Source organism: Mesocricetus auratus, unplaced genomic scaffold (genome assembly GCF_017639785.1).
Source record: "Mesocricetus auratus isolate SY011 unplaced genomic scaffold, BCM_Maur_2.0 Super-Scaffold_100027, whole genome shotgun sequence".
NCBI classification, from domain to species: Eukaryota; Metazoa; Chordata; class Mammalia; order Rodentia; family Cricetidae; genus Mesocricetus; species Mesocricetus auratus.
This window is the reverse complement of record NW_024429208.1, coordinates 4,372,182-4,385,305: the sequence shown is the minus strand read 5'-3', so window position 1 is coordinate 4,385,305 and position 13,124 is coordinate 4,372,182. Positions and strand designations below refer to the sequence as shown.

At 60.2% G+C, this 13,124-nt stretch overlaps 1 protein-coding gene across 1 annotated transcript in view; it reads right to left on the bottom strand.

Annotated features, from left to right (window-relative positions):
* The window catches only part of Anks1a (ankyrin repeat and sterile alpha motif domain containing 1A), a 155,851-nt gene that overhangs the window by 2,553 nt on the left and 140,174 nt on the right, over positions 1 to 13,124 (bottom strand). The window contains 10 exon segments of the mRNA XM_013124329.3: positions 628 to 725; positions 1,454 to 1,624; positions 2,800 to 2,937; positions 5,276 to 5,362; positions 5,647 to 5,718; positions 5,952 to 6,077; positions 8,165 to 8,329; positions 8,420 to 8,527; positions 8,607 to 8,759; positions 10,256 to 10,354. Of these exon segments, the coding sequence (XP_012979783.1) occupies positions 628 to 725; positions 1,454 to 1,624; positions 2,800 to 2,937; positions 5,276 to 5,362; positions 5,647 to 5,718; positions 5,952 to 6,077; positions 8,165 to 8,329; positions 8,420 to 8,527; positions 8,607 to 8,759; positions 10,256 to 10,354 (1,217 nt within the window).

The window sequence follows — 13,124 nt, the reverse complement described above, 5'->3', positions numbered from 1 at the left end:
CACGGCACAGAAAGGGGCCAAACACACACAGGTCCCTTAGGAACCCGCTGTTGGGACACGTGCCGTGCGGGTGTGGCTGGCACCAACCTTGGCCCCTACAGAAAGTCTGTCCCTGGTGAAGCCACGTCAGGGGGGCCTGACCAGGGGAGAAAGCAGCACCTGAGAGGGCTGTGCGCGCGGGCCGCCCGGCTCTGGGTGGGCACAGTGGGGGTGGCTCAGCAAAGGTGCAAACTGGTGGCATTTACCATGCAGCTGGGACCCGGGAGAGGAAAGCAGCCTTGCAGGGGCTCTCGGGGTCCCGCTGGGAACTACCCACTCCTCACCTCCCAGTGCCGAGGCTTTGGGGGCCTCAGAACCCTCCCGGCACCCCCCCTTGAAAGGCAAGTCACCCCAGCTGTCCTGAGCCCAAAGGGAGGAGTCACAGTGTTGGGTGTTAGCAGGAGCCGTGACTGGAGGAATGTCTACAACTGCGGCAGGAGGGCAGGTCCCAGGAGGTGGGGCCCTGGTGGCGACAGCCGGAAGGAGAGTTGAGACAGCAGAACACGCGGGCGGGCGGGCGGGCGGGCCGCAAAGGCACAGTGGGGTAGAGGACACAGGGTGGCTCTTTAGAAGATAGTGGTCTCATACTTGGTGCTGAGGCTCCGCTTCGAGTCCGGCTTCGGGTCCACGATCCAGGAAACACTGGCGTGGGATGGGAGCTCCTGGTCCGGATCCGGTGGTTCCAGCTGCCGGAGAAGGAGACGGGGTTAGGACTCAAAGCCCAGGCACAGCGCACCTGTCGGCGGGAGGAGGACGGGCACCTCCAGGAACCCTGAGCGACTCAGGAAGAGGAGCCCTGCCCACCAGAGCTCACGCTCTAAGCTTCAGTCGGGCCGCGTGCGCAGGACGGGGACGGATGCCCAGCAGCCCCAGCCCCTGGTCCCTCTGCTGGGCAGAAGAGCTCAGCCTGAGGCGAGACCACCACACTCAACCCAGACCCTGGCAGACGACACAGGACAAAGACAAAGGGCAGAGCACAGGGGGGAGCATGAGCGCCGCACAGGCCGGGCACGAGGCCACCAGGAGGAGAGACAGCTCACGGGCGCTTCAGAGAGCGACACACAGACAGCGGGAGGCGGAAAGACCTTGACTCCAGGACTAAGAGACGGCAGCGGTAGGTAGGAAGGACGGTGGGTGGAGCAGGAGTGACAGTGACAACAGCGAGGATCGGGGGGCACCGGCACCTGGGGCGCAGAGCAAAGCAGACAGACGGGGGGGGGGGGGGGGGGCTGTCACCGGGTGCTTGCTGTCGGCGTGCGCAGCAGCCCCAGAGACCGTGCCCTGACAAGGGGAGACAAGGCCCTCCTGCCCGAGGAGCCCAGGGCTGCTTCACTGGGGCAACTGCCGAGGTGAGAAGACATTTGCCCGGCCCCGCCCAAGCCCGGGGTGCCTTGCGGGTGAGGGAGGCACTTACTGCAGACTTCCTCACGCCGACCCGAGGCTTAGGCACCGGCTTGGAAGACTTTGTCTCAATCGTCGCAGCCGCAGAGGCCCCCATGGTCCTGGATTTCTGGGCCTGAAGGGCCAGCTGGTAGGCCACCTCAAATGCCTGCCCCAAGGTCAGGATGATCTCGTAGGTAAGGTTCTAGGAAGAAGCAGAGTGTCCCTGAGCAGCTCCTCGCAGCCAGCAGGAAACCCTTTCTTTTTGAAAACGCAAATTTAGGGGGCTGGAGAGAGGGCTCAGAGGTTAAGAGCACTGACTGCTCTTCCAGAGGTCCTGAGTTCAATTCCCAGCACCCACATGGTGGCTCACAACCACCTGTAATGAGATCTGGCGCCCTCTTCTGGCCTGCAGGCAGAACACTGTATGCATAATAAATCTTTTAAAAAAACACCGCAAATTTAAGCCTGGCAGTGGTGGTGCACGCCTTTAATCCTAGCACCCGGAGGCAGGGCCAGGCATAGGGATCTCTGTGAGTTCGAGGTCAGCCTGGTCTACAGAGCGAGTTCCAGAACAGTCAGGGCCAGTCTTGGAAAACCAAAAAACGAAACACCCGACAAGTTTGTTTCAAAGTGGTTTCAAGTGAGGCAGTTTTACACATTTAGCTTCCTTAGGGCTGACTCTGCTTCAAACACCAGGTGACTGCAAAAGCCAGTTAAGCTGCTGACGTAAGAGAGACACCTGCGTCGACCCCGAAGTCTCGGGGACAATGCCACTCCCGGTCTTCCCTGGCTGGCTCTCTTCCCAAGGTGGAGTGCTAGTGATTGAGGTGCATAAGGAGCAGGGTGTGTCCGCACCCCGTGCCTGGAAACCTGGAGCCCACTGGCCTGTGGTGTATGCAGCACGGAGATTAGGAGCCCGTGCGACTCCATGAGCCACAGGTGAGGAGCCGCTGGCTAATGCCAAGTAATCTTGAGTGCAGCCCAGAGGGGAGGAGACAACCTTCTCCATCATGAGCTACCGGGGTAAACCTGGGCGTCTGCTGCCACGGTCCAGGGCTGCAAAGACTTCCTGCAGCATCTGTGTGGAGGAAGCCCCAGAGAGCTGAACACAGGCACTCTCTGTTGGGTGAGCAGAAGCCAGGAGTATACCACCACCAGCAGCTTGGGGAGCCGGGGCAGCGGCGTGACTAAGGGCCTGTTCCACCCGGAAACACTACGGTGCTTGCCTCTGGGCGCCGCTGGCCGTGAGGAGGGCTGCACTGGACACTGCCGGGCTTCCATCTGTCTGCTAGGGCTAGGCCAGCCCCGACCCCCACCCAGCCACAGGATGACCGGCCCCTCGAGGGCCGGGGTCACTGTTGCCACGGGGACACTCACCACATCCACTGTGCTGAAAACGTGGCAGTAGTGGTGGCTGGTCTGCAGGTCCTTGGTGATGTAGGCAAAGGTACACAGGTCCTCCGGGTCCTGCGCGGCGCAAGAGATGTTTCGGATCTCGTGCTCAGCAATGACATTCTGCCGGGAAAAACGTGTTCTGAGCTCACGGTCCCCACAGGGCATGCCTCTAGGATTACCAACGCCAGCCTTTTACCAGCCTGGAATCCCCTCTTCCCTGACCACGGCCAACAGGCACGCACACGCCCCACCGGCGGGCAGGAGAGCACGCTCAGGAGGTGGACCCTGAAGGAACCACCGAGGCCAGGGCAAAGACAAGGCGAGCAACTGTCACCACAGCTGGGACAGACGTCGGATTCCAGGGCAAGGAGCAGCAGGTTGAAGGAGGAGTCCCAGGGGCCTGACAGTGAGACAGCCCTGCTCAGTGCTGCCCTTCGGACAGGAAGTGCTTCACAGGTTCAAGCGCTGGACACTTCCAGAAGGTGCTGGAAATTTGGGAGGCGGGCGGGGCCTGCTCTGGGTGGTTATCCCTGCCTGGCCCTCCTCACCGTCCCCTGCCCACCGCAGGCTAGCTTCCTCTGACACGCCTCCGTCCTGAGGCCTCTGCGCTCTGGGCTGGTTCTTGGGCAGTCGCTCGGTCACAGCAATGGAAAGCTAACCTGACAACACGGTTCTCGCACCTTCGCGAAGATGTCTGAGGAGTTTGCGGATGTGGGGTGGAGAGCTAGTAAGATGCAACCAGCAGAGCTTGCTGGAAATTGTGGAGGCGGCTCAATGGCCGGGGCGTAGGGACGGGAGAGACTGCTCATGAGGATCTGCTGGGGACGGGACCAGACTGGGCCTCACATCTCACTGTGACGAAGAAGTTGGCTCCGTCCTGTCCCTGCCCGATGAAGCTGGCCCAAGGAGACAGCAGCAGCACTGAACGGGAGCCACTACAACAGGGGACTGGCTTTGGAGACAGTCTGGGCCTTGGGTGGACCCAACCCACGGAAACGCAAGAGTACGGAAGAGTCAACGCGTTTTCCGTCTCTCGAGTGCTCTGCCTGGGCCGGGCCACCTAGGAAGGTGTTTCCCTGGATTTCGTCTGACCACGTTTAACCACCCAAGTACTCGAGCCTGCCACGGCCGGGGTCTAGCGCCCAGCCACTCCTTTAGTGGACAGCTGCCCCGGCATCACCCACGGGATGCTGGTGTTGCTGGCAGGAAGGATGCAAAGGTTACAGGGTCAGGGAGGCTTGCATCCAACTTCAAAGGCAGTGTGTGCCAGCATCAGGAGCCTCGTGGGAAGTCTCGAGAGGGAAACTCGAGAAGCTACGAAGATGAAACCGATGGAGACTCAGGAAACTGCAGGAACCAGGGACATGGGTGTTTCCCAAGGACAGCTGGGAGCAGTGGCCAGAGCCAGCTAAGACTAAAGAAAGAGGCAAGAGCTGAATAGCAGGGCTTCCCGAGCCCTCACGGCACCACACACGTGACCAGATGCCATCCCTCACCTCCCTGGGCTCTTGTTTGCTTTAGTCTGATCTTCCTTTGCTAAATTCATTTCTTTCTTTTATAGTGAAAACTTTTATTCTGCGTCATTTGTTATCTCAGGGGCACATAATCTGTTTTCTGAGTTTTATTATTTCAAATTTTTATTCAAAAGTATTTATTTTATGTGCATGGAGTTTTGCCTGTGTGCATGTCTGTGCACCACACGCGTGCCTGGTGCCTGTTGAGGCCAGAAGAGGGCGTCAGAGTTCCCTGGAAGTGGAGTTACAAATGGTCTTGTGCCGCCACGTGGATGCTAAGATTTGAACCTGGATCTCCCAGTGTTCTTACCCACTTAGCTTCTCTTCAGTCCTAGTTTCTGATTTTTATAGGGACTCACAGTTAGGTTTGCTTTGAAGCTGGGCGTGGTGGCTCGTGTTTTAATCCCAGCACTTGGGGGGCAGTTCTCTGTGTGCTCGCGGCCAGTCTGGCCTTCACAGTGAGTTCCAGGACGGCCGGGGCTACATAGAGAGACCCTGTGACTCTCAGGAGACTTTGAACTTGTCCTGTGGAGAAGTGCTACGACTGTCAGAGCTCAGAGGATGCCTGGAGCGGACCAGACGCATCTGCATTACCGTAAGAGCCGGTGGATGCTTAGAGCGGACGAGATAGATGCGGCTGCATTACTTGAAGGTCTTGAGCTGCCTGGGGCTGGGGCGGGATGCTAGTTAGGAAAGAGTCTATCTGCCCCCGCCCCGCCCCGCGGACCGCGTGTTGAAGGCTGGTCTAGCCTGGCAGTGCTACTTAGGAGGCTGTGGAGGCGTGTCCTGGCCTTCCCTGTCTCCTCACCACAGGCCCAGAAACACCGGGGCGGGCGGGTGAGCGTGCACCGGCCCTTCTGCAGCTCAGGTGGGTTCCTCTCAGGTGTCTGGTCACAGGGGACACAGTCTCACGCGCCTGCCAGCAGCGCTCACGGGAAGCATACCTTGTTGGAAGCATCGATGAACTTGACCCCTTTGTATGTGATGGACAGGATGATGGTGGGGATCTTCTTCATGTGCTCGGTCGACCTCTGTAAGGGTGTGGGGCGGGCTAAGGGTGCGTGCCCCGGTTTCACGCCCCCCCCCCCCGCCCCGGTGTGGTCAGGCCGGGCAGCTGTAGCTGGCATTCCCGCTTGCTGCTCTAGTCGGACACCTCCCACAGACCCACACCTTCCCTTTTCATTTCCGTGTTATTTATGCGGTTGTTTGGCCTGGGCGTCTGTCAGCATGTGCTTGCCAGGGACCCGGGAAGTCAGATGAGGGCATCGAATTCTCGGGCCTGGGTCTCTGTGGAGCCGTCTCTCCAGCTCCTTACCCGCATTTTGGCACAGGCGTCTTGTGTGGACTCTGTCCCTCGCAGGTCTTTGATCAGCATGGAGCCCAGATACTGTGAGGGCGGGCAGAGGGCGGGCTTAGGGACGCCTGTGCCGCCTGCCACACAGGGCCCGGCCCACTCTTCTCTCCTGCCGCGGGTCACGGCTCCCTCCCCCAGCCCAGCAGAGGTTGGCCGCTGGGTCCCGGTCCCGCCCTGTGACCTGAGGGCTGGCAGAGGCCAGGTAGGAAGGGAGAGGCCAGGTAGGAAGGGAGGCTGGCCGTCCCGGGAGGGCAGGGGCGACTCACGTTGGCCTCGTAACCGCAGGATTCAAAGATGAGCTTCTCTGGCTGGTGCTGCCAGCTCTGCACGGACGCATAGGGGGCAGCCAGGCTGGGCGGACGGAGGGTCAGCCTGGCCTCGCCGGGCTCCTCCTGCAGAACGCACACAGTTGGACACTGCTCACGGGCTCCGGTCTGCCTCAGCGCACCCCGGAGTGGGGAGCCGGGGACTCGGCAGGGGCCCGGGGAGGCGGCCCCGGGGCAAGCACCCAGGAAGAGCTCTGGGCGTGAGACAGGAGCTTGCTCACAGCGGACTGTGCCGGAGACAGAAGCCGTGGGCAGCATTCGGCATGAAGAGCAGCGGCTGAAGCCACGCAGCTGCGTCCTCGGCTTCCTCGGGTCTTGGGCACAGGATGAATTTAAATGGACCTCTGCTGCCAACTGGCTCGGGAAAGCGTCATGTGGGGGATGGAGACACACTTCAGGGGAGCTCAGGTTTCTGCTCCCACCATGTGCAGAATCCAGAGAACTAATAACTGGGCAGCGCTCAAGTCTGTAAAATCCACAGCTGTGCTGTGGGAAGGAGGGGGGCGGGGAGGGGACAGGGAGACACCTAGTGACCTGGCCAGTGTGCAGGGTGTCAGAGTTCAGCAGCAAGGCGCAGAGCCAGAGCCTGGGAAGGCGGGACACAAGGGCAAGCGCTGGATGAGTGTGGGGTGAGGTCAGGTGAGGTGAGGTGAGGTGAGGGTGAGGTGAGGTGAGGGTGAGGTAAGGTGGGGTAAGGTGAGGTGAGGGTAAGGTGAGGTGAGGGTGAGGTGAGGGTGAGGTGGGGTGAGGGTGAGGTGAGGTGAGGGTGAGGTGGGGTGGGGTGAGGTGAGGGTGAGGGTGAGGTGGGGTGAGGTGGGGTGAGGGTGAGGTGGGGTGAGGTGGGGTGGGGTGAGGTGAGGGTGAGGTGAGGTGAGGTGAGGTGAGGTGGGGTGAGGTGAGGTGGGGTGAGGTGAGGTGAGGGTGAGGTGAGGGTGAGGTGAGGTGGGGTGAGGTGAGGTGAGGTGGGGTGAGGTGAGGTCAGGTGAGGTGAGGTGAGGGTGAGGTGAGGGTGAGGTGAGGGTGAGGTGAGGTGGGGTGAGGTGAGGTGAGGTGGGGTGAGGTGGGGTGAGGTGAGGTGAGGTGGGGTGAGGTGAGGGTGAGGTGAGGTGGGGTGGGGTGAGGTGAGGTGGGGTGAGGTGGGGTGGGGTGAGGGTGGGGTGAGGTGGGGTGGGGTGGGGTGAGGTGAGGGTGAGGTGGGGTGAGGTGAGGTGAGGTGGGGTGAGGTGAGGTGGGGTGAGGTGGGGTGAGGTGAGGTGAGGTGGGGTGAGGTGAGGTGAGGGTGAGGTGAGGTGGGGTGAGGTGAGGTGAGGTGGGGTGAGGTGAGGTGAGGTGGGGTGAGGTGGGGTGAGGTGAGGTGGGGTGAGGTGAGGTGAGGTGAGGTGAGGTGGGGTGAGGTGAGGTGAGGTGAGGGTGGGGTGAGGTGGGGTGGGGTGAGGTGAGGGTGAGGTGAGGTGAGGTGGGGTGAGGTGAGGTGGGGTGAGGTGGGGTGAGGTGAGGGTGAGGTGAGGTGGGGTGAGGTGGGGTGGGGTGAGGTGGGGTGAGGTGGGGTGGGGTGAGGTGGGGTGAGGTGGGGTGAGGTGAGGTGAGGTGGGGTGAGGTGGGGTGAGGTGAGGTGAGGTGTGGTGGGGTGAGGTGAGGTGGGGTGAGGTGGGGTGAGGTGGGGTGAGGTGAGGGTGAGGTGAGGTGAGGTGAGGTGAGGTGGGGTGAGGTGGGGTGAGGTGGGGTGAGGTGAGGGTGAGGTGAGGGTGAGGTGAGGTGAGGTGAGGTGAGGTGAGGTGAGGTGGGGTGAGGGTGGGGTGAGGTGAGGTGAGGTGGGGTGAGGTGGGGTGGGGTGAGGGTGGGGTGAGGTGGGGTGGGGTGAGGTGAGGTGGGGTGAGGTGAGGGCAGGGCTCCAAAGGCTGAGCCCACAGTGCAATCACAGCGGAGCATGAAGATATCTGAGCCCACGAGTCTAAGAACGGTAGCAGCACAGGACACAGTGACCCGGCAGTGGTTCTGCAGGGTTGGTGGCAGAGGACAAGGAGCTTTCAGCTACAGAGAAGAAAGTTCCGGGGACCATGGCGGTGACCAAGGGCCCGCAGGGCTAGACAGGAAGACCACGCCCCAGGAGAGCCGCAGATGGTGGCCCCTGCGGGCTCTGACGCCCTGCTCACCTGGACTCTGAAGTGCTCTGCCCGGCAGGCTGCCCCAGGGTCGTACGGGCTGTCATGACGCCTCCTGCTCGTTTCCACCGAGGGCAGCAGCAGGTCTGCCGACCGCCCTGTACAGGACTCGTTCTGGCTCAGCGGGGACGATGTCTGGGAGATTAAATCCTGGCACTGTTGGGCAAGAAACGGGTGAAATCCCCAGGCTTGTCACCAGGACTGAAACACAGTACACCCGGGGACCTTCGCCCTCCCTGAACTCACTCTTAGCTGGGAAAACCTCGGGGGCTTCTGGGGTGGCTCCTCATAGGGCCTTTCTGCAAGAGAAGCAATGATGCGCTTCCGGTGGCCCAGCAGGTGAACCTTGAGGACCTGGCGGAGAACAGGGGAGCGGTGAGTGGAGCTGGCCCCTCAGCCCCTGCTGCCCCAGCTTCCTCCCGGGTGAACTCACGTTGACGAGCTCCAGCTCCCAGAGGTTCTTCACAGCATCAATGGAGCTGTAGCCGCTGGACAGGAAGGAGTGGACGTAGTCCTGCAGCCCCAGCGAGTCCAACCAGGAGGGCACCGTCGGGGGGCTGACCCCATCATAGCCAAGAGCCTTCACCTGCGGTGTGAGGAGGCAGGGACGGCAGCCCTTAGTCACAGAGCAAGGACACGGGAGCCAAGGGCTACCCTGAGCCCCTCCTTGGCACAGCCCATCACCGCTCTGAGGGGTAGGGGCTACTGATCTGGGGAGGAGGGGCCAACAGGTGAGGCAAGATGCAGAGGAGGGGTGACAGAACGGCCACAGGCTCGTGAGGACAAGAGTTTAGTGTGTGCCTATCAAGCAGTCACTTCCCGAACTCTGCGTGAGACACCGGCCATTGTGTCTACAGTCAAGGGTGGACGTTGGCCATTGTGTCTACAGTCAAGGGTGGACACCGGCCACAGCGCCTACAGTCAAGGGTGGACACCGGCCACGGCGTCTACAGTCAAGGGTGGACACTGGCCATTGTGTCTACAGTCAAGGGTGGACACCGGCCATTGTGTCTACAGTCAAGGGTGGACACCGGCCATTGTGTCTACAGTCAAGGGTGGACACTGGCCACAGCGCCTACAGTCAAGGGTGGACACCGGCCATTGCGTCTACAGTCAAGGGTGGACACCGGCCATTGCGTCTACAGTCAAGGGTGGACGTTGGCCATTGTGTCTACAGTCAAGGGTGGACGTTGGCCATTGCGTCTACAGTCAAGGGTGGACACCGGCCATTGTGTCTACAGTCAAGGGTGGACACCGGCCACGGCGTCTACAGTCAAGGGTGGACACTGGCCACGGCGCCTACAGTCAAGGGTGGACACCGGCCACGGCGCCTACAGTCAAGGGTGGACACCGGCCACGGCGCCTACAGTCAAGGGTGGACACCGGCCACGGCGTCTACAGTCAAGGGTGGACACCGGCCACGGCGCCTACAGTCAAGGGTGGACACCGGCCACGGCGTCTACAGTCAAGGGTGGAGGCTGCGGCCTCAGAGAACCCAGTGCTGCTGCCTTTCATGTCTGCTCCTCTCAGGCCTCTCTGGAGTCAAGATAGGCTAGCCTGGTCTCTGATGAGTCAAATGAGACTCCAAAGGGGCCGATGGTGACAGGCCAAGCCTATGGGACTAGACTCTGTGCCAAGAGGATCCTAGACCCTCCTCGCTCAGTCAGACACGACACTGGTTACCCCTGCATTCCTGGTACTCTCCAAGGGCCTGAGGGCTTTACAAGGAAGGAACCAAGACCCCGTGCCCTGCGGGCTCGTATGAGGGCTGACAAGGACGAATCTACACGCCTCAGTCTGGTTTCTTTCCCGCTTTTACTCTAGGTCAGCGTTTCTCACCCTTCCTAATGCTTTCACACAGTTCCTATGTTGTGGTGACCCCAACCATAATATGATTTTGCTGCTATTTCATACATGTAATTTTGGCGCTGTTGTGAATCAAATATAGATTTATCTGATACGCAGGATATATGATGTGTGACCCCTATGAAAGGGCCATTTGACCCCCAGGCGTCACAACCCACATGTTGGGAACCACTGGTTTAGGAATTCAAGAAGACGGCGGGGCCCGGGCGTGGTCACCTTGGGCAGGGAGCGTGCAGCCTGCAGCAGCTTCCGCCGGTGCTGAGGGTCGCTGATGCCAATCTCCCTCAGGTCTTGCTCTTCCATCACATTTGACCCCTGAGAGAGAGAAGAAAACATTAGGTTCTTCCTACACGGAAGCCTGGCGTCCTGTCAGACCAGCTGGCGGCCCACACGCCTGCCTCCTAAGTGCTGCTCTCATGGGCTAACTGCCCTCACGGTCACAATCACGCCAGCATCTCTGTCAATCTTGGTCACGCAGTATGAGAAAGCGCAGGCACCCGGCCGTCAGAATTTTCTAGAATGTACGTTTCTGGTGGCAGCGTGACTCCACACCTGCACCCACGAGGCTGTCCCACTGTCACATCCACCAGAAGCTTCTGTGTATTTTTAGTTTCGTTTTGTTGTTTGAGGCAGGTTTCTCTCACTTTGTAGACCCAGCCTGTAACTCACAGAGATCCCCCTGCCTCTGCTCCCGAATGCCAGATTAAAGGCGTGCGCCACCATGTCCAGTGTAAATGCGTGCATTTTGTGAGGTCAGAGCTCATCTTGAACTCTGATCTTTTTCTTCTATCCCCCTGTGCAGGGGTAAGAGGTGTGCGACCCCAGGCCAGGGTTTCACCGTGCTGGAGACTCAGGCCAGAGCCCGTGCACGATAGATAGGCACGCACTCTGCTCACTGGCGCCCCCAGTGGAGTAAAGTCTAAAAAGGAATTCAGTGCTTCCTGCTGGCTCTGCCACAGCGACCCTTCTCCAGGCCACTGCTGCCATTTCCCGGAGGCTGGAGTTGTGAGGTGACACATGTGACAGCCCAAGGCACACTGTTGCTGACACCCCACCCCAAGACTAGGTTTCTCTGTGTAGCCCTGGCTGTTCTGGAACTCGCTCTGTAGACCAGGCTGGCCTTGAACTCACAGACTGACCTGTCTCTGCCTCCAGAGTGCTGGGATTAAAGGTGGGCACCACCCCCGCCCAGCTGACATCTCTCCCTAATGCTTCCGGTTAGCCAGGGCAGGCCACCTATGCAGGCTGCCTTTCTTTGAAGCCAATGGAGTCCCTGGGGGGAGGGGGGGAGCATGGACGCTCACGCCCAGTGCCTGGAGGAAGAATGCCCAGTTTCAGATCATTTACGAATGGCACCACCAGCGCTCCAAGGCACCAGGCCCTGCCAGGCCGGAGCTGCAGAAAGGGTGTGTGCACTTAAGGTCCTGACAGATGTCTGTCTGGTCGGCACAGGGTCCCCACACTGTCAGCGTGTTGTGGAGCAGTGGCGACCCGCGGCTGCCGTTTCAGAGATACCACTCTCAGTCAGGTGACAGCTATGTTCAGGCGTCTGTGAAGGGTTGAGCACAGAAGCTCTCGCCCGCCCGGGCTCTCTGTCCCTGCTTGGCTCTGTGCTCTCCAGGGAGGAAACAGACCTTTCTCTGAGCAGACTAGTTCAGCCTCCACGACACACCCCTTGCCCACCACGCACAGAGACGGGGCCAGCTTCTGGGTCACCCCACAGGCAGACATGACCACACCATTTCTGCAGTTGCCCTGGGTAACTGTCTGTCCGTCCCTCCGGGATCGTCCTTCCTCCAGGTTTGTGTAAACCCTTCTTTCCACACCTGAAAGCACGCAGCGTCTTGTGTGCTGGGCTTGGGGCCCCTTCTAGGGTTATCCTTCAAGCACTGGCATTTTCTTTTGTGCATAGTGACATCCTTGACCCAGCTTCCTTCCAGGCAGAAGCTGTTTCTTTAGCAAGCTTTGAGGCAGTTTCTCTGTGTAGCTCTGGCTGTCCTAGAACTTACTCGTAGACCAGGCTGGCCTCAAACTCACAAAGATCCGCCTGCCTCTGCCTCCTAAGCGCTGGAATTAAAGGTGTGCGCCACCACCACCCGGCCTCTTTAAGGAGCTTTATCCAGAACCTGAAATCATGCCTGTGGGTCTGGAATGGCTGTCTCTGGGCCTCTTTTTTTTTTTTTTTTTGGTTTTTCGAGACAGGGTTTCTCTGTAGCTTTGGAGGCTGTCCTGGAACTCACTTTGTAGACCAGGCTGGCCTCGAACTCACTGAGATCTCTGGGCCTCTTTCTACACCCTACAGAGGACACCACCAGCCTAGGCTTGAGAGCTCTGTGCTAGGCCCTGCTGCTCCTGAACTGAAGAGCGCACCCCCTACCTGCCATGCACAAGCCCAGACGCAGCCGCCACTTCTGCAGTTGCTTGGGACTGAATGTAGAGTCTGCTCATGGGTAAGGCCGCACCCCCAGACTGTCCCTCTAAGCAAGGACCCAAGCTGAAGCAACGTGAACTTCCAGCCACTTCTGTCACGCCCACTGGCGGGGAGACACACCTACTCCTTCCAGCTCTCGGGCCAGGCAGGCTCTATGCGAATCAGACGGCAGTCCCAGGGTCAGGCGCCGTGAGGCTGAGAGAAGAGCAGGGCATACGAAGGAAGGGTATGACGGGGAACAGGGCTCCCAGAGCGGTTCCCGCTGTGTCCCGTCCTCCCCCAGGGACCCTGGCGGCAGGAGCTCGCGGGAGGCCCAGCGTCAGATGCCATGGGAAGGCATTCCTTCCCTAGACAATACAGTGCAGCAACTGGGGTGGGGGGCCACTAAGTTCTGGGGGGAGGGTCCTGGGCGCAGGCGATGGAGCTCCCTCTACGTGCCTTCACAGCGGGCAAAGACGCTTCAGAGACCAGGCAGCCAGCCCAGCTGCCCAGGCGAACTAGTTCCCACTGTGAGCTTGTTCCTGCGGGCCAGGGAAGGGTGCGTACGGGGGAGAGGGGTGTGGACCTCATTTAGGAAGGCCCAGGCTTAGGGGAGCCCAGTTGAGAGTAGGGAGCTCCCCGGCTGCACAGGGCAGGCAGCAAAGACCGCTTCAG